This window comes from Sorex araneus, chromosome 1, assembly GCF_027595985.1.
Source record: "Sorex araneus isolate mSorAra2 chromosome 1, mSorAra2.pri, whole genome shotgun sequence".
Classification (NCBI taxonomy): domain Eukaryota; kingdom Metazoa; phylum Chordata; class Mammalia; order Eulipotyphla; family Soricidae; genus Sorex; species Sorex araneus.
Window position 1 is genome coordinate 107,928,289 of NC_073302.1, and position 16,497 is coordinate 107,944,785.

General features: G+C 53.2%; 1 protein-coding gene across 1 annotated transcript in view; it reads right to left on the minus strand.

Annotated features, from left to right (window-relative positions):
• RETREG1 (reticulophagy regulator 1) overlaps positions 1–12,251 on the minus strand; it is a 50,645-nt gene extending 38,394 nt beyond the window's left edge. Inside the window, exon 1 of the mRNA XM_055136151.1 lies at positions 12,100–12,251. Within this exon, the coding sequence (XP_054992126.1) occupies positions 12,100–12,134 (35 nt within the window). The 5' untranslated portion in view covers positions 12,135–12,251. The remainder of the gene's footprint in view (positions 1–12,099) is intronic.
• Between the last annotated feature and the right edge of the window lie 4,246 nt (positions 12,252–16,497).

Below are 16,497 nucleotides of genomic sequence, written 5' to 3' on the forward strand. Positions count from 1 at the left end.
TGAGAGACTCCATGCCCCCGCCCCCGAGAAGACGTCAATAAACACTCCCCCCTCACACAGGCCAGGCTCCGGAGACCCCAGGAAGGGAGCGGGGAAAGGAGGAATGGAAACAGCAGGTCAAGTGCTTGCCTCGCACACAGCTGACCTGGGTTCAATCCCCAGCCTCCTGTATGGTCCCCGGGGCATCGCCTGGAGTGATCCCTAAACACAGAGCCAGGAGGAAGCCCTGAGCAGGGCCAGGTGTGGCCCTCGAGACCCAAACCAAACAAACAGAACAGAAAGAGTCACCTAGAGAAAGCAAGAGCACGGGGAAGCCCAGCAGCCAGCCTGGGACGCTTCTCCAGGGAGGCCACTCAGGAGCCCCCCAGGGCACTGGGCAGAGCCATCCAGAAACAGGACAGACAAGCACGCTGCTATGTGGGTCAGCACCGGCCACCGACACTCACCTCGACCCGTGTCCAGATGGCCCGGGGCTTTCCCGCAGATGTGACCTATTTTGTGTTGCTTAAGGAAATGTACAACTTACATAAGTCTTGTTTTCTGGGGACGCACAATGAGCCATTCACCCAGCCGGACAGGGCTGCGGATTTCCACGCTAATCCACAGATACACCCACTCAGTGTTATGACCCCCATTGTACTGATAACAAGATGAAATTCAGAAAGATGAGGAAGCATCCAGTCAGCCAGAGAGTCGGCAGTGAGGCTGGGAGGCTGGAGCGACAGCCCAGTGGGGAGAGCTTTGCCTTGCATGTGGCCGACCCAGGCTCGATCCCCGGCATGCCATAAGGTCTCCCGAGCACCGCCAGGAGTAATTCCTGAGTGCATGAGCCAGGAGGAACCCCTGAGCATCGCCGGATATGACCCAAAAAGCAAAAAAATTAAAATAAAATTAAAAAAGATAGTGAGGCTGAAGCCTCAGGTCAGAACGACAGTCTCCGAGCAGAGACGCACCCTCCCAAAGCAGGTGCCCCTGAGTCACTCCTGAGCTCGTGGAAAGGAGGTCACACAGAAGCGTCACTAACCAGGAAGTCATTCTAAACCATTCAAACAAGATTATTCAGCACCTGTTAGCTAGAGACACCACTGGCCTCCAGGATGGGGGCGGGGATCACTATCCAGGTTTAGAAAGTACTCAGCACGGCACTCCCAGCAGTGCTCAAGGAGCCCTGTGGTGCTGGGGATCAAATCTCCCTTGTGCCAAGTACATGGTCAGCCCACTGGGCTCTCTCCAGCCTCTGTGAGCCTGTTTGTTGTGTTCTGTTTGTTTGTTTGGGGGTCACACCAGGCAGTGCTCAGGGATCAAACCAGGGTGAGTATCAAAGCAAGTGCTTTACCTCCTGGCCCATCTTCCTGGTCCTGCTGCAGATGCTCTTTTTAAAACAGAGGGGCTGGAGTGATAGCACAGCGGGTAGGGCGTTTGCCTTGCATGCGGCCGACCCGGGTTCGATTCCCAATGTCCCATATGGTCCCCTGAGCACCGCCAGGGGTAATTCCTGAGTGCAAGAGCCAGGAGTAACCCCTGTGCATCGCCGGGTGTGACCCAAAAAGCAAAAAAAAAAAAAACAGAAGAGAGAAGTTGGCAGAGGGCCAGTAAGATTGCTCAATGGGCTGGAGCACACTCTGGGTAGAAGGGAGACCCAGCTTCTACCCCTGGCATTGTATGGTCCTCCAGAAATGCTGAAGCAATTCCCTGATCACAGAGCCAGAAGTAGCCCCCTGGGCACCACTGGGTAGGGCCCAAGCCCTCTCTCCAGCAAAAATAAACTTCATTCTAAATTATTCTTTCAAGTGATGATTAATGAAATGTTATAAAAACAAATATTAAGTAGACACCTTTCTAATAGTTTTGAGTAAAAGACCCCAGACAATCTCTAACAACATCGATACTAAGTCATCCCAAGCTCCATCTCTCCTGGCTGAGGTCTCCCGAGCCTCCAGGGATAGGGGCCGGTCGAGTCCCTGCCCTGCCGAGAAGCCCAGTGCCTCACCCACACTCTGGCCTGTAAGCAGCCCAGCTTCACAGCTCCACAGCGAATCTCTAATAGATACCAAGTGTTGAATGGTCCAGTTCCACAGCTCCTGGAGCATGTGGCCATATATGCGGCCACATGACACCTCCTAATTTCATAGTACATGTGTTGTACTATGTACATGTGTATAGTACAAGTGTCCCAGTAGGAGCATGGATAATTAGATGGGAACATTGCAGAGACGCCTACTGAGCTCAGTGAGCAAAAACGAGAACACAGGAGGCTCAACCAGCACCCAACAGCTCAGGAAAGCCTCAACCGGTGACTTTAACAACAGCATTGTGGAAATGCACGCTGCAACAAGCAATGCAAATAATGTTGTGCCTCAAGGGAGAAGGCTGGGGGGGGGGAACTGGAGGAGGGAAGGTCACAATGGTGGTGGGATTATCGGAACAATGAAACAACTTTGTCAATCATGGTACAGATAAGTAGCACTGTAGCACTGTCATCCTGTTGTTACTCGATTTGCTCGAGCAGGCACCAGTAACATCTCCATTGTTAGACTTGTTGTTACTGTTTTTGGCATATCGAATATGCCACAGGGAGCTTGCCAGGCTCTGCCTGTGTGGGCAGGATACTCTCAGTAGCTTGCCGGGATCTTCGAGAGGGACAGAGGAATCAAACCTGGGTCGGCCGCATGGAAGACAAACGCCCTACCCACTGTGCTATTGCTCCAGCCCTTAAATATTAAAAGAAAGAAAGAAAAGGATAAAAATAAAATCCCCCAGAGTCTTTGACTTTCCCAGGAAGCGAGGTGAGGTCTGTACTCTGCTCCCCTGAAACCTGGGCTCTGGCCAGGGAAGCAACAGGACATGACGGGAATGATGCTGGACCAGCTTCAGGGCCCAAATCTTCAGGAAGCGGCAGCTGCCAATCAGTCACTGGGATCCAATCATGTTCCTGATTAGAAAGATGACCGGGCTGTGTCCTACACTGAGAAACACAGCTACTTATTCAATGACACAAGTAGGAAAATCCAAAGACACTGACATAGAAAACTTCTCCGTGTTTGAATGCTGGTGGTTATTACTCAGAAAAGCAATCCAATGTATCACTGTCATCCCGTTGTTTGTCAATTTACTCGAGCAGGCACCAGTAACTTCTCCATTCGTCCCAGCCCTGAGATTCAATTCCTGTAGCCTGGGTTAAAAAAAAATATCCTGGGGCTGGAGTGATAGCACAGCGGGTAGGGCGTTTGCCTTACACCTGGCTGGCCCGGGGTTCAATTCCCAGCATCCCATATGGTCCTCTGAGCACTGTCAGGAGTGATTCCTGAGTGCAGAGCCAGGAGTAATCCCTGTGCATCGCTGAGTGTGACCAAAAAAAAAAAAATCCACTCAGAGAAGTACTAGAAAACAAAACTATGTGGGCCGGAGAGATAAGATAATACAAGAGGTTGGGCACGTGCATGCATTTCCCCAGGCTCTGATCTCTGGAACCACATATTATGGCCAAGCACCACAATGCAGTGTGTGGCCAAAAAATAACAGATTATATCTTACATAACAATATCATGTAATGTATTATGTCCGGTACAATTATAGATATTTCATAGATGATCTATAACATGTCTAGGGTCGCCATCTTACAGCTGTTCACTTTTCTCCCCTCTATTGTTTTGTCTCCCCAAAAGAACAATCAGAACATCTTTTAGTGGGAAGCAATATCTCACTAAAAGATGGGCAAGATTCCACCAAAAGAGAGACAAAAAAGAGACAATCCGCTCCTCGTACAGGGTCCCCCACACAGATACCACCCTTGTTTTAAAATTGTCCTAGTATTTAAAAACATTGATTGAGATTCTGTGGTTCGCAGTACTCTTAATGGTGGTTCCCATGCGCATAATTCCAACACCACACCTTCCTCAGTGTGCCCACCTCCCTCTTCCAAGGACCCCAACACCTCTCCCTTCATACCCTCCCCCACATCCACAAACTCAGTTGTGGATCCGTTCCCCCATTGTGTTGCCTTTGGAACTTTTGTTAAGACCTTGCTGTGTATCTGTAAGTTCCACACATGAGAGACTGATCACTCTGTATCAATCCCTTTCCTTCTGACTCAGTTCCCTCAGCATGATATCCTCCTGTTCCATTCCTATAGCTGCATGGCTTTGTTCCTTTTTGGAGCTGCATAGTATTCCACCGTGTCCACCCAAGTTTAAAACAGAGAGGACAAAGAAGACATCGCTGGGCTCATGAAGGGACAGAGACTGGGAGGAAAGGCAGTGGCTGAGGTTCTTCTGGGTCAGAGGCAGAAGTTTCCAGAGCCCACACCTCACAGGGCCACTTCCCTCCCAGATGTGGTCTTAGCCCATTTTAGTGGTGGTGAAGAACAAAAGTTGCTCTGAGTCTATAAAACAAATTAAAAAAAAAAAACGTGGGGGAGGGGGGGAAGGTTTGGGTCACCACACATGGTGGTGCTTGGAGGTCACTGCTGACAGGGATTCTGTAGTGCCAGAGATGGAACCTGCCACTTGAAAGGCAGGCACTGAGCCTGAATGCTGCTCGCTTGCCCTTCCTCCCTCCCTCTCTCCCTGTCTCCCTCCCTCTCCCTCTCTCTCCCTCCCTCTCCCCCTCCCTCTCCCTCCTCCCTCTCCCTCTCCCCCTCCCTCTTCCTCTCCCCCTCCCCCTCTCTCTCTCCCTCTCCTCTCTCTCCTTCTCTCTCCCTCTCCCTCTCCCTCTCTCTCCTTCTCTCTCCCTCTCCCTCTCTCTCCTCCTCCCCTTGTCCCCCTCCCCCTCCCTCCCTCTCTCCCCCTCCCTCTCTCCCTCTCTCTCCACCTCTCTCTCTTTCTCTCTCTCTCTCTCTCTCTCTCTCTTTCTCTCTCTCATGCTTGAAACAAGTCGGCTTTGAGAATCCCCTGGCTAGCTCACAGTGTCCCAGGGAGAGGCACGTTCGGGGAGGTGTGTCGCAGGTTAACTGGCGATTAAGATATCGCAAGGAAAACAACCTCTGGCAGCAAGGACAGATCACATTGTCCTCCGTGCGGCTAATCAATTTCAAATATTAACCCAGCTGGATCAAAGGCGGGTCTCAAACACGGTCAACGCTTTCCTTGCCCTTTCCCACGACTGCGTGAGCGTGGATGTGAAAGACACCACTCATTCCTTCCCAGGACGGGGCGGGTGGGGGGTGTCAACCCTGAGCTGGAGGTAGGGACACAGACGAAGCCGCTGACTTGGCTGCCACCCGCTCAGCCAGCCCCCAAGGGCTCACGAGATCCAAGGCTGCCCCCTCTTCCCAATTCCACTCGCACTGACCTCATGTGGGCGGCTGGACATCGATCCCAGTGGACGTCTCAGCAGATACCCAGACCCGCTAGTGACCGGACGCTTGCAGTTAAACATTGGCCAACATTCCGCTGCAGGGGACACCGGACAGGGGATCTGCAGCTCTCCCGCGGCCGCTCCCTCTCTCCTTCCGGGTCCCCGCCAGGCTCGGCCTTCCCGTGGCCACTCGGACAGGTCTGAGGCTGCACTTCTCCACTTCCTCTAACCCTGCCGGCCTCGCACCAGGGCAACAGCACTTGCTCGGACAGACCAGAGCCGAAACACGCTTTTCCAGGGAAACGTCTCTCCTAACGCTGACGAAGATTTCCACGGCCTTTGAGTTTGTTTATTTTCACGGTGTCAAGGATCGAACCCGGGGCCTCCCAAATGTGTGGCAAGGGCTCCAGCACAGGATCACGCCCCAGCCCCGGAGGGCTCCTCCTCCTCCCCTTGCTGACACTTGACAGGAATATCATCCAAGGAAAGGGGGCATCAGTCATGAAAAGAATGAAGTCTCTAGTCAGGCCAAGTGTAGTGATCAGGGCGTCCGGACCCACACATATGGGGAGGGGCCGGGAGGATCGTACAGGTGCTTGCCTGGCACATGATGACCGACTCCAGTTCAATCCCCAGCACCCCTGATGTACCTCCAAGCACGGCCAGGGATCACTCCTGAGCACAGAACCAGAAATAGTCCCTGAGCACTGCCAGGTATGGCTCCAACACACACACACACATACACACACACACACACACACACACACACAATCAATTTCCAAGAAGAAAATTCCAAGGGCTGGAGCAATAGCAGAGTGGGTAGGGCGTTTGCCTTGCACGCGGCCGACCCGGGTTCAAATCCCAGCATCCCATATGGTCCCCTGAGCACTGCCAGGAGTGATTCCTGAGTGCAGAGCCAGGAGTAACCCCTGTGCATCGCCGGGCGTGACCCAAAAAACCAAGAAGAAAATTCCATGCAATTGCTAAGGCTGTTATCTAATATTAACAAGACCACTGTGCTCAAAAAAAAAAAAATGCTGCTTTACGAAAGACAGACCCTTTCTCCCCTCAGCAAACCACTGGGAGATCTGAGAGCAGACGGAACCGCTAGCAAGCCACAGTTTCAGCAGCTCTGAAGTCTTTTCCGTCCTTTTAAGTCTCAGCCGACCTAGCTGACAAGTCAAAGATTTCCACGGCCTTTGAGTTTGTTTATTTTCACGGTGTCACGTCGCTGAAGTGACCCACCACCCCCTTGGGGCACTGTGTGACTTAGTGACTTCTTGTGTGAACTGCGCTCCGGGTCGAACATAAATCAGGGGTGTCTCAGCAGCCTCAAAGCCAGCTGTTCGCTGGGACTTACACGAATCCCCCTTCAGTGTGTCACGATCCACAAGACGCCCAGACCCCCTTCCTCATGGTGGAATTCAAAAGGAAGAAGCAACCCGGGCTGGGAGAGAAGAAAGCTTTTGCCTCACTTGCAGCAGACCCCGACTCAATCCCTCTCAGTCCCCGGTACCACCTGGGGTCTCCCACGTTGAAATCAAAATTTAAACCAAACCAATACTGGCCCCTATCATCCCCTCCCTGCACCCGTGGGCCAGTGTGTCTCAGTCTTTCTTTTTTTTTTTTAATTTTTTTATTGAATCACCATGTGGAAAGTTACAAAGTTTTCAGGTTTAATCAGGTTTAAGTCTCAGTTATACAATGCTCGAACACCCATCCTTTCACCAGTGCACATATTCCACCACCAAGAATCACAGTATAGCTCCACCCCGTCCCCCCACACCCCTAGCCCCCCCACCCCTAGCCCCCACCACCACCCCTAGCCCCCCCCTTGCCTGTGTAACTGATAAATTTCACTTTACTTTCACTTTGATTGCATTCAATATTTCAACAAAACCCACTATTATTGTTTGGAGAGTCTCCCCCCTAAAGTCAGACCTGCTGAAAAGGAAGCATTTGACAATTTGTTTTCCATTGCTGAGAATGAAGAGGTATGAGGTTGAGTGACCGCACCTAGTGGCCTCACGGTTTTGGGTTTCTGTATTTTAGTATAGTAACTAAGTCCAGAGAAATATCTGCCAGAAATTGCAGCACTGCAAACTTGCACTTCTCAATTCTATTATATTCCACATATGAGTGCAATCATTCTATGTCTGTCTCTTTCTTTCTGACTCATTTCACTCAACATGATACTTTCGTTGATCCATTTATATGCAAATTTCATGACAGTCTCTCTTTCTGCCCCAGGTCAACATTGATGTGAGGGGCCAGAGTGATAGCACAGTGGGGAGGGCGTTGGCCTTGCATGCGGCTAACCCAGGTTCGAATCCCAGCATCCCATATGGCCCCCGGAGCACTGCCAGGAGTAATTCCTGAGTGCAGAGGGAGGAGTAACCCCTGTGCATCGCTGGGTGTGACCCCAAAAAGCAAACAACAACAACAACAACATTGCTTTGAGTCCAAGCTCCCGGGAGAGGCCCACACCACTGCTGGTGGCAGACGAGGAGGAGGCAGGGTGAGATTAGACGAGAATGGCCCTGGGGGCACGGGGGGGGGCGGGGGAGCCCAAGGAACATCCCCACAGAAAAAGCCCCAGAGAAGGGGTTCCAGCTCGGCAAGCCAAGCACCCCGTCCTCCCCAGCCCCCTCAGAACGTGTCATCAGTGACTGTGTCTCAGCACACGTACTGTGTGTGTGTGGAGGAGGCTATTCCACAGCATCAGTGCATCCTGCATGGACCCTCCAGAAGCTCCTTGTCAGGGCTGGAGCAATAGCACAGCGGGGAGGGCGTTTGCCTGGCATGCGGCCGAAACAGGTTCGATCCCCGGCATCCCATAGGGTCCCCCAAGCACTGCCAGGAGTAACCCCTGAGCATCACTGGGTGTGACCCAAAACAAAACAAAAAGAGCGATAAATAAACAGAAGCTCCTTGGGAACTGTGCTATGGTCCGACCATTCTGGGATAGTCAGGTCGCGCCCACTGGCGTGAGACAAAACGTGGTTCTCCCTCTACTCTCCCAGGCGCCTGGGCCTGGGTCTTGGTCAGACTTCCGTAACCCCGAGAGCACTCGGGGGACCAGGCGGTACCTGGGTAACTGGGTTCAAACCCTCACCTGGAGCGATAGTCCAGCAAGGAGGGCGCTCGCCTTGCATGAGGCCGACCCGGGTTCAGTCCCCAGCATCCCACGGGGTCTCCTGAGCCTGCCCAGAGTGAGCCCTGAACACAGAGCCAGGAGTGAGCCCTGGGCACCACCAGGTGTGACCCAAAACAGCAGGAGGCTCAACTCTGAGATACCCTGATGCTTTGTCTGGCCGAGGGTCTGCCCCTCGCGACCCCAGCACAGAGGCCTACCCCCAAAGGGGGCCAGTGTACTTCCCGGGCCTGACAAACCCCTGCAGGTGAACCGGTGAGGACAGGGCACGGGTGCTTCTAGGATGTCCCCAGAGCTGGCCCCTGGCTCTCGGCCACCGTCAAGGCTCCTTCTGTCCCTGCTGCCTCCAAGGTGTGCTCAGGCCCCAGGTCGGGCCCGTTAGATGAGCCTTCTCTCATCGTCCTCTCATCATCCTTCTCTCATCATCCTTCTCTCGTCGTCCTTCTCTCATCGTCCTTCTCTCAGTCCTTCTCTCATCGTTCTTCCTCCTCTTTCGCTTCTTCTGGAGCCCCCAACACTTCCTGAGAGGGGTCTTCTCTTTTTTTATCTTTTTGGTTTGGAGGGACACACCCCACAAAGCTCAGGGGTTACTTCTGATTTTGCACTCAGGGATCCCTCCCGGTGGGGTCGGGGGCCATGTGGGATGCCAGGGATGGAACCCGGGTGGGCCGTGTGCAGGGCCAGCGCCCTCCCCGCTGTCCTCCCTGCTGTCCTGTTTCTCGGGTCCCTTCCCAAGAGGGTTCAGCCTCTTGTTGCTGGTTCAGAATCCATCGCTTTCTTCCCCATGTCACTTTTCCTGTGGAGGGGAGGGGCATTGCCACTGATGGAGCCTCACAGCTAAGGAGAAAAAGCAGCCCCAGGGCCTGTCTGCTCCCCTCGCCGTCCCTGGCCCTCCCCGGCTGCTCCTGTCCGCCTCCCTCCATTGGTGGAAAGCAAAACGGGGCCTCAGAGCTGTGCAGGGCCACGGCAGAGCTCCGAGCCCACGGCGTCCCTCTGGTTTCAAAGACTAGGTCGGCTTTAACTCCCTGCTGATGACAAATTCAGGACTGATTTCCCAAAGGGGACCCAAAACAGAACACAAATTTTGCCAGAACCGGCTGCCACCACGGCCAGCAGCCTGACAACGGGGGTTTCTTCTCAGACGCGCCACCAAGGGAACGGCCACTTCCTGTCCGGTTCAGCCAGGGAAAAAGCTCCTCTGGGGAAGAATTTCCAGACGCACGTCCCTGTCCGCTGTGTCCTCGGGGAGGAAACAGGGACAAGCCACGTGGGCCACACAAACACCACTCAGCTGCCCTCCCCCCTCCGCCCCCAGCCAGAGGGAGAAACGCCGGGAAGACACTCAATCCAAGGGATGCAAAGGGATTTCCCTTTTTCAAGCAAGTTAGTCCCTGGTAAAAAACAATAATCAGATCTCTGCCCTCCTGTGCTCTGTTTGGGGGCTACATCCAGTGGTGCCCAGGGATTATTCCTCATTCTGCACTCAGGGATCACTCCTGGAGGGATCTGCGGGGCGCTATGGGATGCCAGGGATCCAACCCGGGTCAGACACACGCAAGGCAAGCGCGCTACCCATTATGCTATCTCTTCGGCCCTCTCTGATTTCCTTCTCTCCCTGTTAACTGTGTGTTAAACCATCAAACATTCTTACGAAAAGAGGTTGCCGGTTGAGCTTGTATCCCAGACGCTGGTTCAAAATACTTAAGAGTTCTCAACAGTTGGCGACCAGCACAAGTTTGATTTGTGCTGCTAACTTTCATAAAAGCTGCCATGAGTCCAAAGTTGCCACATCTCTCCCTCCAGGCTCCGAGATGACCAGCCCCCGGGGGTATGGCGGGTGCCAAGGGCTAACAATCATATTCTGTCCAACACGTATTTTTCGAGCAAGACTCTTCTGCACAAAGTGCTATTCAGGACGCGCGTGAAGAACAGGATGCAAAGGGAACATGTTCTCACAGTCTAGCCCCTGTGCCGAGCCGGGTCTGATGCCACTGAACATGGTTCCCAGAGTCCGGCCAGGAATAAGTCCTGCATGCCGCTGGGCGTGGCCCCAGAGCGAGCCAACATCAAGTCCAGCTTCATGCCTCATTGGAGAGATGGTCACGTGGGGTTATACCTACAATCCACATTGCACTAACCCATCAGCTCAAAACAAACTTGACATGCCAAATTTGTCACCATTTTTTTTTAAGTTAGAGACACCATAATTTACAAAATTGTTCATAAGAGAGTTCCAGGCATATAATCATATAATGTTCCAACAACAATCCCAGCATCAGTGTGAACTTCCGCCTCCGCCCCTTGCCAATGAAAATGTCCCATGTGTTTGTGGAATCGGGGGTGGGGTACCCTCCCAGCTTCAGTCAGAGCCCCCGAGGGCTGCATCTGGAGGGGTGCAGAGGCCCAGGGTCCCCCAGGGTCCAGAACACGCAAGGCACTGCCTTCTCACATAAGCCACAGCCTTACCCCGCTGAAAATGTGTTCTGAACTCAAGTTAACCCCTGCCCCAACTCTAGACAGTTTTTTAAAGTGTTGTTTAAAGTCCCATTTCATGTAGAAAGTTGTTCCATTATTCCCTGAAACATCAATTTTACATTCCCTTGGATGAACTAGAAGGAAATAAATGGCTGCCAAAAAGCAAAGAGAAAGGTAGATTTTTAAGGACCCAATGACAACGTAGCACATCCATACAGACTGGTAGAACCCTGGCAGGCAAGGGAGGCTGTCTGTAATTATCTGCAAAAAAATAGAATTTCAACTTTGCAATTCCTAGATAGTAACTAGCTTCCACTTTGACAAGAAAATTGGCAAGGACCCTTTGGCTTCTTTGAATAGCCTTCTCTATCTGAGATGCGAATTTCCTTGACCCTAACAGCAATTACACTGAACACTGGCTTCATAGAAACTGCAGCACAGTATGAGGTTGAAACAGGGACTTACAACAGGGACCACAAGTTGTGCTAATATTAGTAGAAATTAATTACCCATTCCCAGTTTTCCTTCCTCTGCCCTCATGCTGTAAAACTACCCATTAGTCACAAAAGCACTGATGTAATTAATATACTTTAGCAGAGGGCCAATAGGTCACGTTTTCAAATAACAGTAAACAAGGGGGGAGGGAAAAAGTCTTATAATATCAAAACTGATAGAAAGACGTTCCCTTTAGAAATAAAGGTCTATTCTTAAAACGCAACCATTTCACAAATTGTTCCCTCGCTTACTTTAACTTTAAGTAAGTTTCCAATAACTAACTTATTAAGTTGGAAAAAAAACATCAAACATCTAAAAACTCAAGTGGAGTTTATTTGGGTGTCAGGACAAACACTTAAAAAAAAAAAAATTCAGGCCATACCCGCCTCCAGCCAGCAAGGGGCTTGCTTGGCATCGATTTTGGGGGCTGGGGGGGGGCAACCAGCCCATTTTCAAGTCCTCCTCTTCCTAATAATAATAATAATAATAATCCCACTTCCCCCCAATGAAAGGCTGGCGTCGGGAACTTTTTTTGCCTCTTTCCACCGTTTTCCAAACCCAGGCATCCTCGTTCCCAGATGGAAAGGCAGGAAAGAAGAAGCAACGGAGGGGGGGAATCTAAAGGGATAGGAACCGTCTTGGCGAAACAAACAAACAAGCAAACGTGCAAAAAGCGTTACCTTGGGCCCGGTGCCGAGTCCGCCCCTTCAGGCATTTCTGCCCTTTTGAAGACCAGGAAGAAAGCAGCCCAGAAGGTGGCCACCAGCTCCCCGGCTTCTTCTCCAACTCGGGGCGCAGATGCCAACGGTGCCAGGCTCCTTCCCTGCCCGCGAGAGCACGCCTACCCGCACTGGCCCGCCCGCCCGCCGGCCCTCAATGAAGGGGAGCGCCGTGTTCTTATGACTGCCCCCTGCTAAAAATAAAGAGGTCACCTCTTACTCCCGCGCTGGCCGGGGGAGGTGGCGCCTCCCCGCTGCTAACCTTTCTGGGGATGACTTCACCCGGCCCGCGCCTACCCTTTCTCTTTCCTTTTTCTCCCCGGGGCGCGCCAAGGGGAAGGGCTGCGTGGCCACTGGCCGCTGGAAACTTCCGCAGGGCTATTAGGTGTCCCGCCCACCCCCAGGGAACTGGCTCTCCCGGGAGCAAAGGGCTCCCTGGGGCTCGATGAAACCTGACTCCCAAGGGAGGGATGGGGGAAAGGGCCCAGGAGCGATTGTGTTCCAAGGGACACCGCTGAGCCAGAAAATCTTTCTCAAGTCATCCAGATTTCTCGACAGGGCACCTGCAGCCGGGGCCTGGGTCCGTTCCTGACACTGGCGCATCCGGAGCGGGGGAGTATTTAGGGCCGGGCTCAGTCCCTAGGAGTGATCTCTCCCGGCGGCCACTGGGAAGGGCCGGGCAGCAATCTTCCTTCTTGCCTTGGGAGAGGCCAGGAGAATATCACTCACGTGCCTTGAGAATCACACCTTGAAAGTTTGGGGAAAAAAAAACTTGAAACCGCCACAGGTTGGAGAGATAGGACGGTGGACAGGGGGCGTGCCTCGGGTAACCCTTGAGCACAACCAGGTGTGGTCCCAGAACAATAAAAACCACCAAATGGGCAGGAGCGACAGTACAACGGGGAGGAGGGCATTTGCCTTGCACGTGGCCAACCTGGGTTCAATCCCCAGCATCCCATAGGGTCCCCCGAACCCCGCCAGGAGTAATTCCTGAGTACAGAGTCAGGAGGAGGAACCCCTGAGCATTGCTGGGTGTGACCGACCCAAAAAGAAAAAAAAAAACAAAATAAATAAATAAGTTAATAAATCAAAAGTTGAGCACGAAGGCAGACACTAACGCAAGGCCTGATGACTCCATAACAACTTGCTTTTCTTTTTTCTTTTATTATGATGGTGATGATGATGATTTGTGGGGGGAGGGAGCCACGTCTGTCTTTGCTCAGGGCTCAATCCTTACTGCACTCTGGGATCACTCCTGGCAGGGTTGGGGGGGGGGAAACCCTATGGGGTGCCGGGGGCTCGGACCCGCATTGGCTACATACCAGGCCAGCTCCCCTGCCGGCTGTAGTGTCTCTCCCAGAGAGCTCAGGAGGCTGGAACACAATTCCCATTGCCGACAATTCCCTGCCCTCCCCATCCCATAATAATCTTCAAGTACCACAAGTACCCCCGCCCCCCACCTCCCACACTAAAATAAATAAATAAACACAGTGTGAGTTCCGTTGACATGTGACTCCTAATCCTCGTCATGATCTCTCCTGTTGACGTTTCAAAGTGATTGGAAATGTTAAAAAACTGAAAAGTCAAAACAAACAACATGTCGATATTCCTGCACGTGGCAGTTACACATGATCCATGCATTCCCCAGCTGGAAGCAGTTTTTTTTTATTATTATTATTATTGTGTAGTGGGGGGTGGGAGCACTCCCGGTGGTGCTCTGGGGGACCCCCGGGTGCCTAGCCTAGAATCCAGGTCTGCAGACAAGGCCTTCAACGCCTTCAAGCCATCTCGCCGGCCCTGCAAATAGTTCTTCAATATCATGTAGGAGACCTAAGGAGCTGACCTCAGAGAGGCAGCTGAAGTGGGGCAAACACTCCACGCTGCACTCCAAGCCCCCTGAGCTTGACAGAACACGGCCCTGGTGCCCCGCAAATGGGCACGGAGCCTGGGAGCGCCCGGACAAGGCCCTGGGTGACGAAGGTGCAAGTGGAAACTCTAAGGCCGCAGCTCCAAAAACTATCTTCAGCGAGAGCGTGTCAGAAGATACATTGAACCTCATCAGGAAACGGGCCTGAGAGACAGCACGGGGGCTAGGACGCTTGCCTTGCGTGTGGCTCACCTAGGTTTGAGCACCCCATAAGGCCCCCCCAGAAAGCCCTCAAGGAGGAAGCCCTGAAACCTGCCCCGTGTGGTCTAAAAAAACCCCATCCCTCCAAAAAAAATCAGGAAATGGGGTCAGAGCGATAGCACAGTAGGTAGGGTGTTTGCTTGCACACGGCCAAACTGGGTTGGATCCCCGGCATCCCATATAGTCCCCCGAGCACCGCCAGGAGTAATATCTGAGTGCAGAGACAGGAGTAACCCCTGAGCATTGCTGGGTGTGACCCAAAAAGAAAAAAAAAATCAGGGAAAAAAGTAGGAAATTCTCATTTTGCCAGCAGAAGGCCTGGGTTCGACTCCTGGGGACACCCTAGGGCCCCACCCTTCCCAGAACAGTCAGTTGGGAGGGGCCCCCACCACTGCCTCTTGTGACCCCCAAACAAAAACAAGAGTCATTCGATTAGCACATGCTCTCAGTGCTGACAGTTCCCTCCCACTGAGTCCTGTGTGTACCACTGGTGGCTCACGCATGAATGTGATTTAACTGACACCAACTGCAGGGCAGTGCAGCATCGACACTTCTCCTCCCTTCTCAGCTCCCATCTCACCAGTCCTGGGCCATCTCCATGGACAAAGAGAGCTTGTATGGGACATTGCTGCAGTGACCACAGGATGGACCGTATCCCAGGAACCAGGCACGTGACTTTTTTAATTTGGGGGCTTGGGTCATGGATTAACGCTCAGGGGCCACTCCCCAGCAATGCGTGAGGAGCTGGGGACCCAACCCTAGGCTGGTGGTTTGTGCAAGGGTCCGAGGATGTGTCAGTTACCCGGACTATCCCTGAGGTGTTTGGGGCCCTCTAGAGCTACACCCAGAGAGGCCAGAGCAACTGCACAGCGGGGAGGGCGTTAGCCTTGCATGTGGCCAACCCAGGTTCAATCCCCGGCATCCCATATGGTCCCCGAGCACCGCCAGGAGTAATTCCTGAGTGCAGAGCCAGGAGGAACCCCTGAGCATCGCCTGGTGTGACCCAAAAAGGAAAAAAAAAAAAAATAACAGAGCACCCAGAGATGGTGCCAGGATCAGACCAGGGTTGTCTGCACGCACGGCATGTGCAGTGGCCCCTGTTCTACCCTCCGTTCCATCGCTGCATCCTCCCCCCGACCCATCATCTCTCCACTTGCAAGAGCAACTAAGTGATGAGTCAAGTAACCGGGGAATTGCCCACTAGGTCCACAAGGCAGCGCCGAGATACTTCCTGGAAGCACACGAGAGCACGGGTCCAGGCGGCTGGTCTCCAACCAGGCCTCCTCTGGTGCATGTTGATGCTCGTTTCTCTGGGCTCTGTCTTACTGGGTTCTCCTGTTTGGGGCCAGCCCTGGTGGGGCCTGGAGCAGCTGGGGCCTATTTCTCAGCGCTCAGGGCTCAGCCCAGCACACATCCCGCCTCCCGCTAGGACCTTCTGCGCCTCTAGGAGCCTTTCCATAGTGAGACAGGGGGTGGAGGGAGGGGTGAGGGGGTGGGGCGGGGACAGGACTTCCCAAGCAGAGAAGGCAGCAAGGCCCTGGGCCCGCCTGCCCTCAGCCCAGATCGCCCAGATGGGGCGAGACCGGGACTACGCCCACCCACCTTTCTGTCTTCCCTCTTCCTGCTAGGTCGTCTTCCAGTTTTTTAGGGGGCCACACCCGGCGGTGCTCAGGGGCTACTCTTGGCTCTGCACTCAGGACTCACTTCTGGTGGTGCTTGGGGGACCATCTGAAGTGCCAGGGGTTGAACTGGGGTCAGCTGCGTGCAAGGCAAAAGCCCTCCCCGCTGTGCTCTCTCTGGTGCCCACACCCCAGAATTTTAAGTCACTCCTCTAAGTCTATCTTTCTAGCCAGACACGGTCCAGAATTTTAACCCGTCTATCCAAGCCCCCACTAGCTGCCCATAACTAGGTCACGAAAACTGGTAGTGTCACGGCCCACTTCACGTGCGTTCAGTGTTATCAAGGGGGTTTGAGGGCCAGAGAGAGAGAGAGCACCGTGGTTAGGGATCTGGCCTTGCACACAGCTGACCCAGATTTGATCCCCAGCACCGTTTATGATCCCCCGAGCCCCACCGGGAGTGATTCCTGAACATGGAGCCAGGAGCATGCTCTGAGCACTGCTGGTGTGTGGCCACACACAACTCAAGAACCGCTGGGCGGGAGAGATAGTACAGTGGGGAGGGTGCTTGCCTTGCATGTGGTCATGCCAGGCTCCAATCCTTGCAAAAAA